At 44.5% G+C, this 24,704-nt stretch overlaps 1 protein-coding gene across 1 annotated transcript in view; it reads left to right on the top strand.

Moving 5' to 3' along the window:
* The window catches only part of BRINP1 (BMP/retinoic acid inducible neural specific 1), a 147,071-nt gene that overhangs the window by 50,361 nt on the left and 72,006 nt on the right, over positions 1-24,704 (top strand). The window contains exon 2 of the mRNA XM_052645262.1: positions 22,817-23,007. Coding sequence (XP_052501222.1) covers positions 22,817-23,007 — 191 coding nt within the window. The remainder of the gene's footprint in view (positions 1-22,816; positions 23,008-24,704) is intronic.

Genomic DNA, 24,704 nt, shown 5'->3' with positions numbered 1-24,704 from the left:
CTTTGTTGATAATGTCTCTGCTTTTGAATATGCTATCTAGGTTGGTCATAACTTTTCTTCCAAGGAGTAAGTGTCTTTTAATTTCATGGCTGCAGTCACCATCTGCAGTGATTTTGGAGCCCCCCAAAATAAAGTCTGACAGTGTTTCCACTGTTTCCCCATCTATTTCCCATGAAGTGATGGGACCAGATGCCATGATCTTAGTTTTCTGAATGTTGAGCTTTAGGCCAACTTTTTCACTCTCCTCTTTCACTTTCATCAAGAGGCTTTTTAGTTTCTCTTCACTTTCTGCCATAAGGGTGGTGTCATCCGCATATCTGAGGTTATTGATATTTCTCCCAGCAATCTTGATTCCACCCTGACTCATACATCTTGTCCTTATAATGGAGTGGGAAACTCAAGATTGGGTTCACCATGGAGTAGGCGTGGGGAAAGGTGGCCCTCAGATCAGCTTCGGTTCAAGGCTGTTGTTCGATCTGGCTCAAACAGCAACTTTAACACAGGAGACCTGCTGAAATCAATTGTATTGAGAGGAGAAGCGCTACTGATGACGAGGACTGTGTCTCTGGACGGAGTTCCTGGTCTAAGGCATGGTTTGTAGTGCCGTGTGTCCCTTGCAAATACTTTTTGAATATTACCTGCTTCCTGTCACCTTCAGCAGCTTTTGTCCACAGGTTGAATGAGTGGGTGAAAAATCCATGAATCTCACCTAGTGATTTCTCCTGGGATCTCGCTCAGTGGCGAGCAGCCCTTCTCTCTCCCTGGCCGATGCTTAGTGACATGGTCCATACCAAGGTGGGCCCAACATGCCTCTGCTCTTGCCAGGCGCATGGCTTCTCATGGTATTGGTACTCTCAGGCCCTACTGCCTCTGCTTTGCCTGCTCACATTCTGCCAAAACCCAAGAGGAGGTCAGGCTAGGGTCTGGCCTCAGTTAGTGCGTAGAGAGACTGGGCCTGAGATTCCCTCAGTAACTCCACAGCCTGGCCGTCCTGAGGGGTCTCTTGTTCTTCATGCCTCCCTCCCTCCCTTCCTTGAGTCAAATGGAGTCTTAAGTAGCTATAAGAGAGGTTCGACCACCCACTGTGATAAACAAAATCCTTCAGAGATCTTTCCTCTGATGGGGAGTCTATGAAAGCGCTTTCTAAACTGTCTAAATTTGCCCTCTTATTATGGGATTCTCTTCTTCATTATCCTCTAGATGAATCCTTTCACGACCTGCCAGCATCCATGTTTCTGGCATCTTCTTTCATCGTGTCCGCCAAGCCCTCCACCCTCCACCTCCCTGATCCCCTCTGAACTTCTGTTACTCGGTCATGGACGTCACATCCTCACTCGCCTCTGCACTGTCCCCTCTGCCTGGAATACTCCTCATTGTCCTGTGCTTCTGGCTAAATATTTCTGCCGGTATCATCTTATATGTCCCTTCCTTCAGGAAACTTTCAGGAAGACCCCTAGATTAGGTCAGTGCCACCACTATGTAATCCCCTTATGCACTGGACTTCCCCTGCCAGTGGGAAGGGAAGTAATAATTATAATTATAATAAGTAATTATCATAATTATGTATTTATTATGCTGACTCTTCCTGATTGACTGTAAACACTGCAAGGCAGGAACTTTGTCCATTTTCTCTCGGACATATGGACACCAATGTAGCACATTTACTAGTTAAATAGCACGCACTTATTGATTGGCTGAAAAAGTCTTCACTCAGATGATTTCTGAAAGGGAGTGAGACATATCAATAATATTTCTTCCCAAACATCACTCTCAAATCCGTATTTGTAGTCCCAGCTGCACACTGAACATCTCACCTGGATGTTAGGTAGACATCTCAATATGTCAGGTCCAAACCTGTACCTCTGACTGCCTCTCCCTATCACCAGCCAAAGATTTCTTACCCATAGCTTTCCCAATCTCAGTTCATGAAAGAGCCGTATTTCCAGTTGCCCAAGCCAAAAGCTGTTTACTCTTCCCTGATCTGCCTTGTTCGCTCATCTCTCTCATCTTGTCTGATAGGAAACCCTATATTTACTACCTTGAAAATACAAACCCAGAACCTGACCATTGCTTGTGCCCTTTCTTGTTCCTCCCTGGTTCAAGCTACTGTCCTCTCTCTCCTGGATGATGGTGGAAGCCTCCTCCTTCGCTTGCTCCACCGCATTCTCATCCACGGTGAGTGGGATGTAAGTTAGGTCCTGCCAGTCATTGAGTTCAGTGACCTGCAATAGCGCCCTACTTATTTCAGCATGAGAATCAACATCATCACATCGCAGCGGTTGCCAGGCCCTTAGACGGTCAGACCCCTCTCTCTGACCACACCTGCTAGTACTCCCTGCCTGTCACGCACTCCTCTACGGTCACCAGCTCTCCCGGGGCCTCCTCTGCTTGGAAACCTGCATAGCTCACTCCCCATCTCCTGCAGGTCTTTTCTCAGGAACATTGACCCTGACCATCCTATTTGAAACTGTGCTCCCTTCTGCAAGCACTCCCCATCTCCCTTACGTGTTCCACCTGCCCTTTCTTCCATAGTATGTAGCATGTTTCATTTTACTTGCTTAAACCATTAAAAAAATATTCTTGTCATCCTCCTCCTACTAGGAAAGAAATCTAGAAAGGAGAGATCTGTGAGTGTTTTGTCCTTTGACGGATCTCAAATGCTTAGAACAGTGTCTGGGGCTTGATATTTGCTGAGTGAGTGTATTGCACGCATGAATGAGTGAAAAATGGAATGGATGAGTGGATAGTGAGGCCAATTGGAGAGAGCCGAGTCTTCAAAATCACATACCTTTGGAGCCAGAGGTTCAGCATTTAAAAAACAGAGCAGATAAAAATCTCAACACATAGGACGACCTTGAGGATTAAACTCAGATATTTGAAAGGTGCTCTGTAAACTGGAAGGCACTGTATAAATGTTAGCTTAAAGGGAGGGCCGGGGGAGGGAGAATAAAAAATGGAAGGGAGCCATGAAGTAAGAGTGTCCAGCAGGGGATTATATGGGCAAACTCCCACAATCCCAATGCAAGTACTGGACAGGATAAGACACTGGTAAATATGAAGTGGAAGAAACTCAGGCTAAACATCCTGCATCCCCCTGAGGAAGGGGAGGAGTGCATCACTCCACAAGCATTGACAAGGAATCCAGAAAATGGCAAGTCCCTGCACCCAGACAGAGAGGGGCTGGCATTGAGAGTCACAGTGTTTGATGTTAACAAACCCTACATGCAAAAGAATCGTGGTCCAGGGTCGTGAGAGTTTCAGGTAATGCAGGGGAGGACAGGATGGCAGTTATGAGATACTCCTCACCGCTTAGGAACTCTATGTGGCCAGCCCTTTACGTCCATTATGTCTAACAAGAAACTTGGGCAAGAAGGGCCTCTATCATCTCCATTGTGCAGAAGACAAGCCCAGAGAGTTCACATGAGGAGTGCAAGGCCACCCAGCTGTTGAGAAGCAGATGTGGGACTTGAGCCCGGTTCTGACCTGATGTGCAGACCTGCCCTCTCTCTACAACATGTTACTCTGTCTCACATTTGCTTTGAAGCAGAGGTGTTAAGGAAGTTTCCAGAAATGAGGGAAGATTTCATTTTGGTTTTGATGGCTGGGATTTGGACAGGTGAATTCTTTGTGTTTAACACATATTTATTGAGCACCTAATAAGTTCTGGGCACGGTCAGTAGGCTCATGCGGTGAACCATCCAATGGATAAGACAATATCCTTTTCCTCCTGGAATTGAGGTTGTAGTGGGGGAAGGGCCAGGGCCTGAAGAGTATATGGAGGAAGATAATAAAGTATAAACAAATGGATGAAATGACTGCAGACAGTGACGCAACTGTCCTAAGTAAATGGAAATCGGGTAACGAGGTGGGGGCTAGTTTGGCTTTGGTTGTCAGAGATTGCCTCTCCGAGCTGGTGGCCAGGGCATCACCCTTCAGATGTGAGGGGAGTGTGGCCCTTTCCAGCTGCAAAGGCACTGGGAGTGAAAGCATCCAGGCCCATCTGAGGACAGAGAAAGGCCACCGAGGTCGGCGATGCAGTTAATGGGAGGAGAATGGGAGAAGATGAAGTTGGAGGGGTGAGCAGAGGCCAGTTCCTAAGAACGACGGTAAAGAACTTCACCTGTGTGTTAATTAAATGACTGTGTTTGCTCACCTTCTCTCCTGTTGATCCTCCTTTCTCACTTCGATCACCTTCTCAGCGTCTTTCCTGGATCCTCTTTCCAGTCTCCAGATATTGGAACACTCGCATCTCAGTCCTTGGGCCTCTTTTCTGATGCCCATGTTTTGATGATCTCCTCTGTTCTTACCTATTCTCTGGCGTCACAGAATCTATCCTGATGATACACGTGTATGTTCCCAGCCGAGACCTCTCCCTGAACTCAGACTCATATACCCAACCATTTAGTAGCCTCCTTAAATGTGTCACGTCAAAGTCGGAATTCTTGGTTTCTCTTTTCAACTGTACTCCTCAACCAATGTTTCCATTTTTGTCCAATGACATTGCTATCGACCCAGTTGCTTCTACTCCAAACCCAAAGCATCCATGGTTCTTCTCTTCTTTTCATACCCCCATATCAGCAAATCCTATAGATTTTACTTGCAAAATACATTTCTGGTATTACTGTTATCTTGACTACTGCGTGACAGAAAGGCACTCTAGTACAGGGTAATACATATTAACACTTGGAGAAGTGCCAAATGCTCTCTCTTGTTGAGTAAGAAGAAGCAAGTAAAGTAGAAGAATCTCTTTTTTTTTTTTTTTTCCCAGCAGGAAATAGTACATGAAGGTAGGGAAGCCTGGAGGTAAGAGCGAGTTTGTACACTTTTAAAAAATGTATTTCCCCGTTTTGGGCTGTGTCGGGCCTTAGTTGTGGCACGCAGGGTCTTCACTGCGGCGTGTTGCACTTTTCCCTAGCTGTGGTGCAGGCTCAGCTGCCCGGAGCATGTGGGATCTCAGTTTCCCAACCAGGGATCCAATCCACACACTCTGCTTTGGAAAGCGGGTTCTTAACTACTGGACCACCAGAAGCCCCTGGGCTTGCACGCTTGAGGGATATTAATACAAAATTAAGCTGCATACCAGCCAGGGCTAGGGCAGATTAGAGATCAAGAAGAAGGAGGTGAAGTAAGTCGTCACATAGAAGGCGTTCCCCTCAAGAGTTAGGCGACCTGGAGTGTGTTTTAGGTGGTGGCTGACCTCTGGAATTTTCATAAAATTGCAGTGAAGAGGGAGGGATAAATTAGGAATGTGGGATTAACAGATATATGCTACTGTATATAAAATAAATAAGGATCTACTAGATAGCACAGAGAATTGTACTCAATATTTGTTAATAACTTATAATGGAAGAGAATCTGAAAAAGAGTGTGTGTGTGTGTATGTATATATGTATGTATATGTATAATTGAATCTCCTGGCTGTGCACCTGAATCATTGCAAATCAACTGTACTCCAGTAAAAAAAAATTTAAAAGAAAAGAAACATGTAAGTAAATTGATATGAGTTATGAATGGATCCACAGAGCAGTTCAATTTGACTGGAGTACGGATAGGGTAATAGAGGAAGGAGCTAAGAATTTCAGGGTTAACTCTGCTCATGAGAAGTCTCAGAATCCAGATAGTTTCCTATTTGTTTTGTAGACAGTGAGGGCTTACTGTTGACTTCCCAACAATGTGGAGGCGGCAGCAACAGCCAGCCCACACTTTGAGAAGATAACTCTGGCTGCAATATTGAGCAGGAACTGTAGACTCGTCAAGGTTGAAGCAGGGGAGTCAGGTGGGTGACGTTTGCACCTCCATGTGTCTTGGCTAACAACCTCATTTTCTTTAATCCCATAAGAATCCTTTCCTGCCGTTCTCTGGACTTATTAGATGTGCTACTGATTGGAAAAGGGAAAAAATGAAAGTGCTAAGGTGTTGAGGATTAATTCCAAAATTCCTCACTTCTGAGGTTTAAATTGCCACCTCCACCTACGCCTGGCACAGGGGTGTGGTAATAAATAGAAACAGGAAGTCACAGAAGACTTGGGCAATTTGGAAACCGAGTCCTGAGGTAACTTGCCAGACTCCAGGGGCTAAGCATTGGAAGTGAAATAATCTGATTGCAGAGGTGCCTAAAAAATGAGTTTCTTAATGCTGGAAAGTAGAGAAAAAAATATTCATAGACTTGTACTGCCTTGATTTATTTAAGGATTATTTATTGGGCACTTTTGAGTTCCAGGATTGTAATAAAACAAATATAGTCTCAGCCCCGTGGAGGATACTAATGGAGAGGATGACAATAAACTGTTACACGTGTCCATGATTGCCACTCGTGTTTGGCGATCTGGGGGGCCAGAGCTGGCTGGAGAAGATGGTGGAGTTTCCTGGAGAAGTGATGTTCAGCTGAGATCCAGGAGGTCGGGAAAGGCTTTACTAGGAGGGATGATGGGAAGAGTGTCCAAAGGAGGAGAAATGCCAGAGCCCTTCAATCCTCAGGTTCTCAGTGTTGCTCTGTAGAGGGGGCCCCTGGGAGCTTGGTAGAAAGGCAGAAGCTGAGACTCTTTGCTAAGTTTGAGTGAGTTCTCGTTTCTGTATTTTAACATGGATTCCCAGCCAATTCTGGTGCAGGTGGCTTATGGATCCCATTTAACAAAGCACAGATGGAGCCTGGGACTGACTTTTCAAATTGGGCTCCTTAGCCCAAAGGGGTATGGTGGCGAAGGAAGAGACAGGATCCTGTGACCATCCCCATTCCCAGAGAAGCTCTTTATATCAAACTTACTGATTTTACAGAATATTTATTCGAAAATGATCCTGTGTATTTTCCCCGTAAAAATTCAAGTTCTGTATTGTTCGTTCTGGAGCCCCAGCAACTAAAGTAGAGACAGAATCATGGTAGATGCTCTAAAACAAACAAAACCTTACTTGACATAATGACTTAATGAATCAAATGTTTCAATTCAGTTCAGTCGCTCAGTCGTGTCCCACTCTTTGCGACCCATGGACTGCAGCACGCCAGGCTTCACTGTCCGACACCAACTCCCAGAGCCTGCTCAAACTCATGTCCATGGAGACGGTGATGCCATCCAACCATCTCATCCTCTGTCGTCCCCTTCTCTTCCCACCTTTAATCTTTCCCAGCATCAGGATCTTTTCTAATGAGTCCGTTCTTCACATCAGGTGGCCAATATACTGGCGTTTCAGCTTCAGCATCAGTCCTTCCAAAGAATATTCAGGACTGATTTCCTTTAGGATTGGCTGGTTGGATCTCCTTGCAGTCCAAAGGACTCTCAAGAGTCTTCTCCAACACCACAGTTCAAAAGCATCAATTTTTCGGTGCTCAGCTTTCTTTATAGTCCAACTCTCACACCTATACACGACTACTAGAAAAACCATGGTTTTGTCTAGACGGACCTTTGCTGGCAAAGTGATGTTTCTGCTTTTTAATATGCTCTGTAGGTTGGTCATAGCTTTTTTTCCAAGGAGCAAGCATCTTTTAATTTCATGGCTGCAGTCACCATCTGCAGTAATTTTGGAGCCCAAGAAAATAAAGTCTCTCACTGTTTCCATTGTTTCCCTATTTGCCATGAAGTGATGGGACCGGATGCCATGATCTTAGTTTTTTGAATGTTGACTTTTAAGCCAGATTTTTCCACTCTCCTCTTTCACTTTCATCAAGAGGCTCTTTAGATCTTCTTCACTTTATGCCATAAGTGTGGTTTCATCTGCATATCTGAGGTTATTGATATTTCTCCCAGCAATCTTGATTCCAGCTTGTGCTTCATCTAGTCCGACATTTCACATGATATACCAACTGCAAGCTCAGTTGGTAAAGAATCCACCTGCAATGCAGGAGACCCCAGTTCGATCCCTGGGTCAGGAAGATCCCCTGGAGAAGGGATCAGCTACCCACTCCAGTATTCTTGGTATTCCCTTGTGGCTCAGCTGGGAAAGAATCCACCTGCAATGCGGGAGACCTAGGTTCAATCCCTGGGTTGGGATGATCCCCTGGAGAAGGGAAAGGCTACCCACTCCAGTATTCTGGCCTGGAGAATTCCTTGGACTGTATAGTCCATGGGGTTGCAAGGAGTAAGACACGACTGAGCAACTTTGTAACAAAACAAAACAAAATAAAACTCTGCATGTAAGTTAAATAATCAGGGTGACAATATACAGTCTTTGTGTACTCCTTTCCCAATTTGGAACCAGTCTGTTTTTCTATGTCCAGTTTTAACTGTTGCTTCTTGACCTGCATACAGATTTCTCAGGAGGCAGGTCAGGTGGTCTGGTATTCCCATTTCTTGAAGAATTTTCCACAGTTTGTTGTGATCCACACTGTCAAAGGTTTTGGCGTAGTCAATAAAGCAGAAGTAGATGTTTTTCTGGAACTCTTGCTTTTTCGATGATCCAGGGGATGTTGGCAATTTGATCTCTGGTTCCTCTGCCTTTTGTAAATCCAGCTTGTTTCATGTCTAAACAAAAGTCATCCAGCTTTTGTTGGATGCCCAGTCATCCAACCCAGTAGTCCACTTTACGGATAGGAAAAGTGAAGTCCAAAGAGGAATCATGGCTTTTCCAAGGTAGCCCAGCTTTTTATGGTACAGTAGATGGTAGATTTATGATGCCTTTGCTCAAAGCCAGTGCTCATTCTTTCAGACCCAATGTTAGCCCTTAAGGAGGCCAAAATATTGGTAGTTCCTTGCTGAAAATGCAAAAAATACAAGCTAGTTTAAGAATAGTTCATATAAATTCATAACCGGCAATTACCTTGCTAAATAGAATCTTAGGTTACATGTCATTATAAGTCACATCTAGTGTGCACATAGTGTGATAGAGTTAAAACCTGGGTGGGTTTTTGAATCTGAGTTTCCTCATCTATAAAATAGAGATGATTATAACCACTGCCCAGGGTGCTTGTGCTTAATGCAAAACACCTGGCCCATATTTGGTGCCCAATACTACATATTTATCTTTAGGCATATCAATCTGAAGAGTCAACCATGTCCAGTGTTGGGAAAGAAGTTTTACTTACGGCTAAGTCTATGAATTTAGGTTGATAAGCATCTGTTTAGGAGAGAGGGGGAGCTGGATTCTTCTGGAAAGTACCAAGTGAACTTGTAGGAGAATGGTTGATTGACAGTGACTTTGGTAGGATGGATGTGGCCATTAAAATAGCTTTATGCCCAAGAAAAATAACACTTGCTCATCTTTTACGAGGATGCCATAAAAGAGAGAGAGGGAGAGACTGAAGGATCCTGTGACAGAGAAGAACTGTATTTAGGTGTTTTAGAAGAGAAAATAAAATTGACATTCCGAGTCCAGGGGCAACCACGGCATAGAGCAGGTGGCTGGCATCTCTCAGTGTGTTTCAGGGTATCATTCAATTAGCTCAGGACTAAATAGGTCATCTCTCTCATAACTATTGTTAATCCTGGTGTCTGAGAGACCAGGAGAGCTGTCAAATGGTTATGTTCACCTAAGCACTCAGAAGACAGCTCCTTGTGTTCTTTTCTGAGATACACAGGGTCTCCCGGTCAGTAAAGACAGCAACAGCAACACTCTACAGTGATTGCGTGGGTTCTGAATCCCTTCCATAAGCATCTCTGTCAATCAGTGACTCAAACTCTGCTTCCGTATCTTTAGACAAGGGCTTCCTACTTCCCAGGGCAGCCTGTTCTCTTCTGATTCATTCTGACAGTCAGAAAAAGCTTGCTCTGTTGAGTGGCACTTGGCCTTGCTGCCAGTTCTTGATGGTCATTACAGTTCCGTCCATTGGAGCCAGGGTTTCATGGCACTACAGCTCATCCTCCAAGAAGGAAAATCAGTGGTACCATCCTTCTTCGTGCAGCTCTTGGGCAATCACATGCCTCTGAGCATGCCGTGGACCCCTGGATGGTATTTTTTTCATCATTCAGTTCAGTTCAGTTGCTCAGTTGTGTCCGACTCTTTGCGACCCCGTGAATCTCAGCACGCCAGGCTTCCCTGTCCATCACCATCTCCCGGAGTTCACTCAGAGTCGCGTCCATTGAGTCAGTGATGCCATCCAGCCATCTCATCCTCGGTCGTCCCCTTCTCCTCCTGCCCCCAATCCCTCCCAGCATCAGAGTCTTCTCCAATGAGTCAACTCTTCTCATGAGGTGGCCAAAGTACTGGAGTTTCAGCCTCAGCATTATTCCTTCCAAAGAAATCCCAGGGCTGATCTCCTTCAGAATGGACTGGTTGGATCTCCTTGCAGTCCAAGGGACTCTCAAGAGTCTTCTCCAACACCACAGTTCAAAAGCATCAATTCTTCGGCGCTCAGCCTTCTTCACAGTCCAACTCTCACATCCATACATGACCACAGGAAAAATCATAGCCTTGACTAGACGGACCTTTTTTGGCAGAGTAATGTCTCTGCTTTTGAATATGCTATCATCATTGTGTGTGTGAAATCAATTACCTTGTTTAATCATCAAATCACAAATTTCACTTGAAACATGTTTGTTTCAGGTGTGATCTGGGCTTTTTTTTTTTTTTAATCTATGTCTTCTAATGTGTATTTAAGTAATGACTTTGTTATTTAGTCTTAAAGGAGCTTGAGGCAGGCTATCTGGGAAACATCCTTCTTTTCTGATTTTCTTTGGTCCACTGTTTCTAAAATATTTTTAGGGCAAAAGAATCTTTAAAAAAAAAGAAAAATACAGAATTTAATGATCTATGTCTTTGAGTAGCTCAATCTATAAATCTTGAATCTAGCATTTTTATTATTTCCTTAAAATGCATCGTTTGACTGGCCAGCTCAATGAGTTAAACCAACATCAGCCAACATTTTCACTATAGAGCCAGATCGTACGTATTTTATACTCCATGGACCCTATGGTCTCTGTTGCAGCTATTAACTTCTGAGATTATAGTGCGCAAGTAGCCACAGATAATACAGAAACACATGAGTATGACTGTGTTCCAATAAAAGTTTACTTGCACAACAGTCAGAGGCACAAACTTGGTCTGTGGGCCATAGGTTGTTGACCCCTGAGTTCAGTCATTCTTAAGAACTTTGAAACATTTGAGTTAAGTAAAGGACAGCCTTAAATTGCCAATTCCTGGTATAAGATCAGAAATTCAGTAAATGTGTGTTGACTGGATTGAAGAAAAAGATCTTTCTTAATAAGTTTAAAACAGGGCCTGGGAAGCTTTCTATATAAGGAAACAAAAGAAGGCCCTCACTGGGGAAGCAGATTTGAAGGAGGCTCTCAGATGGCAGCATGCTTGACAATCCTAAAATGTTTTAACTAGAAAAGGATTGGCAATTGAGTGCAGTAATACTTGCTGGGGGAAAGCTTGCTCATATTTTCTCCTAGAAAAATGTGCCGTGGCTGAGGGAAATGAGCAGACGCCTAGTTGTGCAAGATTTGGATTTTAAAACCAGCTACTGGACTTCCCTGATGGCCCAGACCGTGGAGGATCTACCTACAGTACGGGACACCCAGGTCCAGTCCCTAGGTGGGGAAGACCCTCTGGAGAAGGAAATGGCAACCCACTCCAGTATTCTTGCATGGAGAATCCTACGGACAGAGGAGCCTGGCAGGCTACAGCCCATAGGGTCACAAAGAAGCAGACACGGCTGAACAGTTCACACTTTCCCACTTGTGTGTCCATGAGAAAATGATCTTCCCCCTCAAAGTTTTTATCTAAAGATCGAAGGCAGTACTGAGACGTTCTCTGTGGTTCCTTGGAACTCTCAAATTTTGTGATCTGAAAAAGAAAATTCATCTAATTGCAAAGTTTAATGGGATTTATGATAATTGGAAAATAATTGCTGCTCCAAACTTTTATTAATCTATATTTAGTTATGAGTCATGCTTTCACAATAGATGCTTTGGAAATAAGCAGAGAGACAAATCGAGTAAACAGAATTTTAAATATTTTATTTATATGCAGTTTGTGTAATCCCTGGAGCCCATGGGCATATTAAGATCATTTAAAATATCCATTAAAAGTTATGTGTTATGTGACAAACTCCCCTTTTAGAAAGCCTTGCCAAAGGATAAATAGCTCACATTTATTGAGTAGCTACTACTGCCAGATTAATTGCATTCATTATGCTTAATCCTTCCAGCAACCCTGCGAGGTGAGTACTAGGATTGGAATTGCACTGATAAAGAAGCTTGAAGAGGGTGAGCAATCTGCAAAAGACCGCTCAGCTGATGAGTGGCTTTATGCTAAGGTTCAAGGCTGGGCCTTTTTGGCTGTAAACTCTGAGCTCCTCCCACATGTCAAGAAAGGACCTTTTTTGTGCCCTTCATTCAGGTGCTCTGGGGATGATCATTGGGTTTTTCTGGATATCCCGGATTTTGTTCCTCTGCAGAGCATCACAGGTGCTCCTGACAGGGCGGTTTAGGACGGTTGATGCCTGTCCTCCACTGGGCTTGTGATGCCAGAGGGGGGCCAAAGAGGACAGGACAGGAAGAAACAGGGAGGAACCCAAGGAGGAGGGGCCAGGAAGAAGCAGGGAGGAACCCAAGGAGGAGGGGCCAAGAAGAAGCAGGGAGGAACCCAAGGAGGAGGGGCCAGGAAGAAGCAGGGAAGAACCCCAGTGGAGCACCTGGAATCTGAGTTTCTGTCCCGCTGCTCACATGGGTTTGCCAGGTGGCCTTCACGGCCCTTAACCTCAGGGTCCCCACTTGTGATGGATGGAAATGTCCCCCCTTCTAGGTTATCAGTAGGAAAACGTATAGACAACGGAGCTTTGTAAAGGACCAAGTGCACTACAGACCCCACAAAACCGACATGATGGAATGGGATGGCGGGTCAGGGTAGACCCTGAACCCAGAGTTTGGTTCCTCTTGCCATCAAAGGTGCTGAGGCCTTGGGCAAGTCCATTTCTCCTTCCGAGTCTCAGTTTCCTCATTGGTGAAACGGCAGCAAAGTCCTTGGATGCTTATTCCAAAACCCTTTTCATCCTCATTCTGTTATTTTGGATTCTGTATGACTGCAATGTAGCTCAGGTGACTAAGGGTGTCTCAGGAAGCTCTGTCAGCTCTGAGTGAAATAAAGCAAAAACCTTCTAAATCACTTTCCCCATGATGAATTCCCATAACCCCCGCATGGTGGTCCCTGTCCTCAGTAACACTGCTCCGTGAAGAATCCCACTTGCTCTTCTGGAGATGGTCCATTTCTCTCAAAGCTGGGCCATTGCAAGTGTGCTTGGTGTGTTTCTTTTTATCCCTTCCAAGTTTCCGCTCAGTAAGAAACATGCAGCCCAACTCCAGGACGCTTCCCCTGGACTAGTTGCCCCCATTTCTCTGAACTTTATTCCCAGAAGAGCCTTCAGAACTCCTACTAGGGTTGGCAGAAGAATAAAAATGCCAGTACTTAAGTGAACACACTTTGGAAAATAGAAAGACTGACCTACAAATTGTGAGCAAGGATTATTTGCTCTACAGTTAAGTCAGTGTCTTTACTTCTAGTTAAAATACAGTATTCACAATCACGTTTGCAGGGACAGCTCTTTATGGTTGGTTGTTTTCTGTGTTTCCTCTCCTCACCCTTCTAGAGCTAAGTTACCCTGGAGACCCACTTGGCCTGCTGGGACTCCTCAGCTGTCTTCTTGCTTATGTTCTGGGGCATGGAGGCAGGCAGGGAATTTGTCGAGGACACCATGATGTTAAGATGGATAATTTCCACTTCACATGTGCCCTTGGGTTCACCCTTCCCTGAGCTGACTGGGGAACATGTGGGGAGAGGCTGGGAACAGCAGGCAAGGGAAATACATTCTCTCTGTCTCTCAGCTCAATGATTTCATCTCCTCACTCCCCTCCTCTATGATTCCCCTGTTCATCTCTGGGGCTAATTTTCTGCTAATAGTAATGGATGTGGTCCCAGATTCCCTTCCCCCCAGCCCCAGACACTCAGAGGCTTATTTTTATTTCACTCCCAAATAAATGCAGTCAGTGGAATAAGCTGCCCAGGAATAAACAAATGCAAACATCCTGTAACCTTAAGCAGTTATGTTTACAGCGAGCATCTATTGGAGTTACCGTCTACGTTGGTGTGCTGTGGTTAGTCACTCAGTCGTGTCCGACTCTCTGCGACCCCATGGACTGTAGCCCACCAGGCTCCTCTGTCCATGGGGATTCTCCAGGCAAGAATACTGGAGTGGGTTGCCATGTCCTCCTCCGGGGGATCTTCCCAACCCAGGAATCGAACTGGGATTTACCATGTTTATTCAGTTCAGTTCAGTCCCTCAGTCGTGTCTGACTCTTTATGACTCCATGGACTGTAGCATGCCAGGCCTCCCTGTCCATCACCAACTCCTGGAGTTTACTCAAACTCATGTCCATTGAGTTGGTGATATCATCGAACCATCTCATCGTCTGTTATCCCCTTTTCCTCCTGCCCTTAATCTTTCCCAGCATCAAGGTTTTTTCAGATGAGTCAGCTCTTCTCATCAGGTGGCCAAAGTATTGGAGTTTCAGCTTCAACATCAGTCCTTCCAATGAATATTTAGGACTGATTTCCTTTAGGATTGACTGGTTGGATCTCCTTGCAGTTCAAGGGACTTTCAAGAGTCTTCTCCAACAGCACAGTTCAAAAGCATCAATTCTTCAGCTCTCGGCTTTCTTTATAGTCCTGTTCTCACATCCATGTATGACAACTGGAAAGACCATAGCCTTGACTAGATGGACCTTTGTTGGCAAAGTAATGTCTCTGCTTTTTAATATGCTTTCTAGGTTGTTCATAACTTTCCTTCCAAGGAGTACGTGTCTTTTAATTTCATGGCTGCAATCACCATCTGCATTGATTACATATTCTAAAATGTATCCTTGGATTAAGTCAGATCACTGGATAACTTCCTGTTTAGACAGTAATGTTAGTGCCTGTTTCATATGCATTAGGCTACATTGAACCAATCAAATATTGGTGGATTAGTGAGGATATACCCGACCAGCTTCAACTACATCCATCTCTTTATGAAAAATCATGGGAGACATTTGTATATCTTATCACAGCATCCAAGATTCTATGTATCTCCAGCAACTGTGAACAACTGATCTGTTTTCTTCCTGACTATGTGGCTCTGTGGTCTGAATTCCCTTTTTCTCATGGCTGCAGGGAAACTCAGAGACATTTGTTGTCCCTTTCTATCAAGTGTTCAGGATTTAATATGATGAATTTTGCATGGCAATTTTAATCTAAGATTCATTTTATTCTCCTCCTTTTTCCCCCAGTGTCCTATATGTTAAAGTCTAAATAGTAGGTGTGTTTTTGAATACCGCTTCACCTGGTTTTGCTATGGGATCAGGTTCAATTAAAAAACAAACAAACTGCAAAACGTGCTTAGTAAAGAAGAGTAAAAGCAACCCTCCACTTTGTTAGAGGTCATTAGTAACTTTGATTATCTAGAAAATGTGGAGGAAACTCACATTCATCCCATGCTCACTAAGGACTCAGCTTTGCAGGAGATGCTCACCTCACAACCCTGAGAAATAGAAATTGCTCTCCCCCACTTTACACACGAGGCAACAAAAGAGGACATTTTCAGGGACAGTGACGTGGCTCAGACGGTACAGAACCCACCTGCAATGCGGACACCTGCGTCCGATCCCTGGGTTGGGAATGTCTGTGGAGGAGGGCATGGCAACTCACTCCAGCATTCTTGCCTGGAGAATCCCCATGGACAGAGGAGCCTGGCGGGCTACCATCCATGGGGTCGCAAAGAGCCAGACACGACTGAAGCACCTTAGCACACAGACCTGCCACATCATTGTTGCTGGGCCTTTGCAAGTGATGATAATAATATCAACAGCAGCTTACAATTGTCCATACCTTGCTGCAGTTTATAAAGAATTTTCTAACTGTTATTTCATTTATCTCTCCAAACAACTTGGAATATGCATTCTTTTTTTTTTTAGTCTTCATCACATACATGAGAGTGGGAGGAAGTTTATCAACCAGTCCCTTACTTGAAAACAGACTCACTACTTGTAACATAGTTCACAGGAATCAAATCCCACCACAAAAGTTCTACCTACTGAGAGCTTTAAAAAGAACAGGATTGTTTCCCCTTATCTCCCACCCGTTGTCCATCATGTTCTGTCCTCCAGCTTCCCACCGGTGCTCCTTCCAGGGCATGGCAGCAGTGAAAATATTGATACTAACCTTAGCACTGCCTTCTTGTTGAGGGTTATTATGTTCCAGATGCTGTGCTCCATGATTTAATATAATTCTAAACCCACCCCTTTAAGGTAGATATGCTTTCCCTAGATGGCATCTGCATTTTTTTTTGCAGTATGTATGCAAACTCGTCGTGATTTCACAGCTAATTGATGGCAGAGTCAAGATTGCCATCTCCCAGGCCCGGGCTGAGAGCTACAGAACTGAAGAGCATCTAATACAATCAGCTTATTTCCCAGGAGAGTAAACACACACCTCCCCAAGGGCACAGAGCCAGTTCTGCCTGCTCGCAGTCCTTTCTCCTTGAGTGCAACTTATCCTCAGCGTGTGTGTGTGTGTGTGCGCGCGCGCGCACGTGTGCATGAAAGCAGAGGGCTGACAAAGAAGACAAGGGAGGATTACTATGAAAGCAGTGCTCTTAAATGAGGGTCTTGGGCTTGCAGTTTGCTCTCTACCCTCATCCTAAATCCTACGACCCTGGATCCAGTCTCCACCCATCTCGGCCTCTGTCATCATCCACCCTCCACCTTCTGCTCCCCTGGTGGGATGGGCCTTGCTGCAGCCACCCCATGCCTTCCATCCAGGATCCTTTTTTAATCTCCGTCTAATTGGTTCACCTGCCCTACTGGGATGCTTAATTGGGCATAAGCGTATCCTATGCCATTGTGAGCTCTGCCTTCTCCTCCAGGGGGAATTTGCTTGCTCTGTGGGCTCAGAAAGATAGATATATTTTATGTTGTGCTCAATTCGCTGAGAACTTATGAAATTGTTCCTGGGCCAGCAGAGCAGTTAGACAACATGACCAGCAAGACGTTTGCTCGCTCTTATTTTCTTTTACTTTTTTTTAAGGTGGCATGTTCCAGTGGAAAGGCCACTGCATTTGAAATCAGGAGTCCTAGGCCCTGAGTTCAGCCCTGCCAATCATTTGCTGTGTGATCTTGGGCAAATAAGTTATTGTCTTAGAAATTCAATTTTGCCATCCATGAACTGAGTGGGTTAGATCTGATGACTTTTATGAAAGGAATCACAGTGGTGCTTTTAGAACAGGGGTCATACTCACTGTGGGCCACATCAGGCCTGAAACTTGCTTTTGTAAATAAAGTTTTATTGGAACACAGCCATGCTCAATCACTATTGTCTGTGGTTCCTTACACTACCAGGACAAAGTTGAGTGGCTGCAACAATAAGGTACCTTATGACTGCAAAGCCTAAAACGTTATCTGGCCCTTCACAGAAAAAGATTACCTACTCCTCTTTTAGAACACAAATTAGATGGTGTCATTACTCAAAATCTTCTTTTGGCTTTCCATATTACTTAGAATTTAAAAATAAAAAATATTTTCTGAATATAGACTTGCCTTTTGAGATTGGTGCCGACCCCATCCCGTGTTTTGATGGTATATATATTTATTACCCTTCCTGTCATAACATCTCTTCTCCTCATCTGCTCGTCTCAGCTTGCTGCCTTGTTTCCAAACCTGGTAAACTTATTCCTACCTCAGGACCTTTGCACCTGCTGTTCCTTCTTCCTAGATTGCTGTTCCACTGTTCCTTGTTTCCTTCGTCTCCTTAAATGTCATCGAATTAGGAAGCCTTTTCTGACCACGTATATGGAGCTACATCTTCCCTTCCCCTGGACGTTCCTACTTCCTTCCTTTGCTCTGTATCTGTCTTCATACATTTTCTCCCGCTGACATGGTACACATTTGTCTCTTTATTAGCTGTCCACTCTCACGAGAATGTAAGCTCCTCGATAGCAAGACTTTTATCTAATTTGTTTACTGCTATAAACTCAGATCTGGAAAAGTAACAAGTGTTTAAATGTTTGAAAGCAAAACCCAACTGTCTCGGTTGCTTACATCTGCTTCTGAATAGATCCAGGTGCTATGAAGACCTTTTGCTTGAGTGCATGTTGGTAAACAGGAAAAATCACGGAACCCTAAGACCGCTACAGTCTGCTTAGGTCCAGCACTCCCTAAATTGTCACAGAGTCATATAGACTCGTTCTTAGAGCATGTTTAGTCTTGATTATTGCCCATTAAGAAAAGAGTTTACATCTATAAACTCTGTGTATATAGTGTATAGACAAAAATCTAATATCACAGTTCAACACAGAAGACCCTTCATTGCGTGGTCACCCCAGCCTTTTACCTCTTACATTTCATAGGCATACACATGAGTGCTGCACACATATGTATCCCTTTCTCTCCAGCTACTGTCCTATTCTCTTATTTTCTGGCATTTTTGCATGTGGAGCTCATTCTTCCCAAAATATCCTTCCCCTGTCTTCATCTAGCCACATGCAATTTTCCTTTCAAGATTCAGCTTTACAGGATGTTTTGACATCCCCATTTCCACCCCAGCCCCTCCTGCAGACTGGGTTAGAGATCCTTCTTTGTGATCCCTCTAGGACTAAAATGACTGTTGCAAATAGCACATAATTGTTTAATAACTTTCTTAAACATCCACTCTTCTTCAGTAAGATGTTATCAGTTCCTTATGATCTGGAGCTGTCTGTGGTGCTGAACAGGCAGTGCCCAGCAGTCAGAACTTCATTACATCCCCCAATTACTGAACTTTTCCCAAGTGTGCACACTGTGCTCTGCAGATCACAGTGCATCCTCTAACATCCACGTGGTGAGGGAGGAACCAGGAACGCAGCATTGTCTTCCTCCCTAGTTTTTTCAGGGAAGCAACACAGATGGCAGACCCTGGATGTATAGCTGGTGAACAACAGAAAGAATGTGGAGGCTGGTGGAAAAAAAAAGAAAGAAAGAAAAAGAAGTTAAATCATGAGATAGTAATTTGATGGTGGTGTGGCATCATTCCTTTGTGTCAGTATTGGTTTTATCATGGATTTTATATTCTCCTTCTCATTATCTACATTAAAAGAATGATTTAAGAATCAGGATACACGTGTTCTACTCCCAGCTCTACCACTAATGAGCTGTGTGGCTTTTGACATGTTACTTAACCTCTCTGTGTGTAAATTCATGTTAATTTTGAGGAATGTAGACGTATTCCCATGAAAAAAAATAGTAACCCAAGGTTGTAAGTTATAAATAAAAGTTATGCATATATATTATCCCTGTATATAGCATAATATTTTAAAACTATTATCTGTCTATAATACTGAAAGAAGTATATGTTTCTATGCCTATACATATATATTTAATTCCATTATTATATATATATATATGTATAGTTTTATACATGTCAGTGATAAGCTGATGAGGAAACACTCTTTCCTCAGAAATATCTGATGATTCTCACCATCTTTTCTTGGTCACCTGATGCTGAGTAACAAATTACGCAGGTTGTAGCTTAATACCACTGTATGTACTATCTCACAGGTTCCGGGGGTGGGGGTCTGGCTGTGGCCCAGCAAAGTGCCCTTGCTCTTGCTACACTGTTGTCATTTCAAGGCTTTGCAGGGAAGGGTCAGCCTCTCAGCTCATGCACATGGTTGCCGTCGGCACCCAGCCCCTGTGTGGTCTCTGCTCCTCAGAAGCTGTTGACTGGAGACTTCCCTTCCTCTCCATACAGCTCTCTCGATAGAGCATCTTACATCAAGGCAGCGTGAGAGCGAGGCAAGGATAAAGAGAGAGAGGGTGACTGTGAGAGAAATGGAGGGGAGGGGGAATGGAAGTTGCCATGCTTTGGGTGGTTTTTTAATAATTTTATTAAAGTATAGTTGATTTACAACTATACTTGTAAATTATAAGTTAATTCATGCTATACAGCAAAGTGATTCAGATATATATATATATATACACACACATATATATACACACATATATATACATATATATATGTCCGACTCTTTGCAGTCCCATGGACTGTAACCTGCCAGGCTCCTCAGTCTGTGGAATTTTCGAGGCAAAATTATTGGAGTGGGCTGTCATTTCCTCCTCCAGGGAATCTTCCCAATCCAGGGATCCAACTCGTGTCTCTTGCGTCTCCTGCATTGGCAGGCGGATTCTTTACCTCTGTGCCACCTGGGAAGCAATATATATGTATATTCATTTTCATATTCTTTTCCATTATGATTTCTCACAGGATGTTGAATACAGTTCCCTGCACCATACAGTATGGCCTTGTCTATGCATCCTATTATGCACCCTATATATGCCAGTTTGCATCCACTAAGCCCAAGCTCCCGCTCCTCCCCTCCCACCAACCTTGGCAGCCACCAGTCTGTTCTCCACATCAGTGGGTCTGTTTCTGCTTCATAGATATTTTCATTTGAGTCATGTTTTAGATTCTACATATAAGTCAGGTCACATGATGTTTGTCTTTCTCCGTCTGACTTACTCTGCTTAGTATGATAATATCTATGTCCTTCCATGTTGCTGCAAATGGCATCGTTTCGCTCTTTCTTACGGCTAAGAAGTTGCCATATTTTGTAACCTGATCACAAAATGCATGTGCTGTCTCCTTCACATTCTATTCATGAGAAGCAAATCACTGGGTCCTATTCAGCCTGCACTCTGGGGGAGGAGATTACCCAGAGCAGGAGGCAGTAATCTTAGGGACTCATGCACCAGCTGCCGACCACCCCTGTGAGACCCCCTCAGCTGGCCCTGACATCCCCCACCCTCTAATGCCTGGTCACCCCGCATGCTCCACTTTGCCCCGTTTCACACCCTCTCCTTCATATGCTTCACCTCCTGTGCAGCTCTTCCCATAAAGTGTTCTGTGTCCTGCTCACTCTGGTCCTGCCCTTTCATCTACGTGGGTATGTGGGTTTTTTTAAAAAAAAATTTCTGTTTGTTTAAATCACAAAACTGTAGTTAAAGATGTGATCTTCTCACTGAAGCTTCCCCTACCGACCTCAGAAGTCTGTGTTCCTTCTTTTGCACCTTGTAGGCTTTGGTTTACAGTAAGTGGGACATGACTGTCCTGCCGGACTATGAGCATCTTAAGGACATGAGACTGGGGCGTGTCCCCTCCCTCCTGTGGACACGATATGTGGCACTGAGTAGGTGCCTTGCAAGGTTCACTGAGTGCAGTTGGTAGATTTGATACTCACCTACCTCATGCAGAGCACTGAGCTGACTTTATTTAGAATTCAAACTGCGTTATGAATTATGGACAGAGGTTTCTTAAACAGACACAGTCCATAAGCTCTGAGGCTTGGAAATGCATGCCATTGTGGAAGCTTTTTCTTCAGACACAGCTTTCTCTGCATCAGGGGTCAGACTCCACCGCTGAATTACCAAGACTTATTCCGTCCTGTTTCCCACCCTGTTCTGCATCTTCTTGCTCCGTGCCCCTTCCTTTATTCATCTCTCCCAGCTTGTGGCAGGAGAGGGGACCTTTTCATTAGACTCCCACTCCCATCATCTGTCTGGGCTGACCTCACTGTCCTCTTGACTAATCTGTTTTGCTCAAGGGACCTGGAGCTTATAACTCAGACAGGTCAGAGAGCTGGTTGTTCCAGGGGGAGCTCCATCTTTGCTAGGAACAGAGGTCATTATTAAAGCAAAAACAACCTGAACCAAGGCCCTTTAAGTGTCTACTTGTATTTGGTTTGCGTGCTCCTCATCCATCATCTGTGAACCTTTAATGATTTATATATCTGTGAATGTATGAGGAGATAAAAGTTATAAAACTTTCACATTGGATTAGTGCCTGGTATTTCCCAATGGTATTTTCACACCCTATGCTTCATGTACTCTGGCCACCAGCAATAGGAAATAGATAATATTGATTGGATTTTACACATAAGGTAATGTAGATCCAGAGAAGTGACGTCCCCTGGCCAAGATCACACCCCATAATTTACAGGAGGCACAGTGAGACCCTGAATGTAGACTCCCAGGTCCAGTGTCTCTCCATCTTGACTTTCTCCATCACTAGTGACCTGGTGTTCAGAACATAGCTTAGCTTCTTTCAAACAGTAGTTCAATGAATGCATGGGAAATTTTCAATTGAAGCTGAGTCCTGGGCTCATTATCGGATCATGGAATTGTCTTTAAACAACTTTCAAGTTGCATTGAGCCTTATGCCTTGTCCATCAGTACCGAGCCTTCCTTCCTTCCTTTATTCTTTTGCTTATTTATTCATCCAGCCTGCATGCTTTTGACTCCACCATGTGACATGTACCAAGTACCTGAGAAGATCCCATCTCTACGGTTTCACTCACTCTCTAGTGATGGAGATGAATAAGCAACTAGATGATGGTAATTTTTGTTTCTGATGCTCCGTAAGCATCATGAAAGCATGACGGCATCTCTCTGGTTCACTGTGGTATCCCAGTGATGAAAATGTGTTAGTGGCTCAGTTGTGTCTGACTCTTTGTGTCCCTGTGGACTGTAGCCTGCCTCGCTCCTCTGTCTGTGGGATTCTCCAGGCAAGAATACTGGAGTGGGTTGTTGTGCCCTCCTCCAGGGGATCTTTCCATTCGAGGAGTTGAACCCAGGTCTCCTGAGTTGTAGCGTACTGTTTTACTGTGTGAACTACCAGGGAAGCCCCTAGTGATGAGAAAAGCGAGCAGCAAATATCCATGGTGCTGAGAAGAGCAAGGGTTCCAGAGCTAAGTATCAGTTAACAAATACTGAAAATAGTTGCAAGCACTCTCTCACCTAAGGATACATGCCTGGATGGGCTGGTTGGGTGGACTTGGCTTGGGGGTAGAGCTAGTAAGCTGAGAGTCTCACCCATCTCTTCTGCCCAGGGAGTTTGCCCGTTGGAAGGTGAGGAACACAGCCATCGAGAGGAGAGACCTGGTCCGCCATCCAGTGCCCCTCATGCCGGAGTTTCAAAGGAGCATCCGCCTGCTCGGCAGGAGACCCACCACTCAGCAGTTCATTGATACCATCATCAAAAAGTACGGCACCCACCTCCTCATCTCTGCCACCTTGGGAGGTAGGTCGACAGTCCCTGGGCCATATAACCTTGACATGACTTTGGGTCTGGGAGGGAGGGGACCATGGGGTGGCCTGGGATCAAAGCCATCTTAACATCTCTGCCATTGTACATCACTCAGAAGGCTATGTTGTCAGAGAAGCCAGATTGCCTTGGCTGATTCTGTTCTCTGGGAAAATCTAACTTGAGCATTTTCTAACTTTTGGTGGGAATAATGGCATCACCTTGGAATTAGCTCAATCTGTTGGGAATGTTTAATCTTCTTATTGTATTGATTCCTTTGGAGGACAGTCTAATCTGAGGGAAAAATTAAAGTTAAACTTGAGATATTGTTTCAAGAAGTCCTTTTGTTTATCGAAATCTGCTTTAGGGGCTGATAACTTGAGGTTATCATTTTACAAAGGGGATCTCATTGCATCTTCTATGGGTTTGGACTAGACCAGTAGGAATGCAGACCAACTGCTCCTGCCTACTCAGCTCTACCCATTTCTCCCCTTTGTGTCCAGTTCATCTTGAAGGGAGTGAGGATAAGAGGGGAGGATAAATGAGACAAAGGAAATGCAAAGGACACAGGAGATGGTAGAGACTGCTGCACTTAGCCGCTTGTGGGTCTTGCCTACATGCGTCATCTTGTATTTTGAGCTACTATCCTTTGGATGTCAGTTTTCTGCCACAACGACTGGGTCCAGTGAATTTTGGGAAAGCCCCTTAGGTGGTAGAGCACCATGCCACCTGCTTAGAGAGCTGCAAAGTTGCGTTTAGATCTGGCCCATGTCAGTGAAACAATCAGAAGAAGGCAGTGGCACCCCACTCCAGTACTCTTGCCTGGAAAATCCCATGGGCGGAGGAGCCTGGTAGGCTGCAGTCCATGGGGTTGCTAAAAGTCGGACACGACTGAGAGACTTCACTTTCACCTTTCACTTTCATGCACTGGAGAAAGAAATGGCAACCCACTCCAGTGTTCTTGCCTGGAGAATCCCAGGGATGGAGGAGCCTTGTGGGCTGCCGTCTCTGGGGTGCACAGAGTCGGACACGACTGAAGTGACGTAGCAGCAGCAGTGAAACAATCAGGATTGGCGTGTTGGCAAAGGCAAGGGGGTAGCCCAAGTCATGGTTATCACAGTTGATCTTCTTTTTCCGAGGAGGGTGAGCACAAGCTGGAGTGGTTCCTGTAAACTTCCTACAGGAAGTAACAGTTTAACTCAGTAGGAGTTGTCTGTGTAGAAGAAGAGTGATGAAACTTTCTAGGCTGAGCACACAATATGCATTTCAAGGCAGATTAGCTCAGAAATGTGATGATGTAGAAGATGTGGGTGGAGAGGTTGGTTGGGCCAATTCATTCTTTCGAATCCACTCCTTAGGAATTTGCCTTGTTGCTGTTGTTACTTAGTTGCTTCAGTCCTGTCTGATTTCTTGCGACCCCATGGGACTGTATCCCGCCAGGCTTCTCTGGGCATGGGATTCTTCAGGCAAGAATACTGGAGTGGGTTGCCATTTCTTTCCCCAGGGGATCAAACTCGCATCTCCTGCATTGCAGACCAGGAAAGCCCCAGTTACTCATATTTGCCACACCTTTTTGAATATTTGCTTATAGTAGGCATTATATGCCCTCTTTAGTCTGCAAAAATGACAAGTTAGATTATATTATCTCCATTTTGTATATAAAGAAGCTGAGACTTCCAAGAGGTATAGCTAAG

The sequence above is a fragment of the Budorcas taxicolor genome, chromosome 8 (assembly GCF_023091745.1).
Source record: "Budorcas taxicolor isolate Tak-1 chromosome 8, Takin1.1, whole genome shotgun sequence".
Classification (NCBI taxonomy): domain Eukaryota; kingdom Metazoa; phylum Chordata; class Mammalia; order Artiodactyla; family Bovidae; genus Budorcas; species Budorcas taxicolor.
This window is presented reverse-complemented; position numbering and strand designations above follow the sequence as displayed.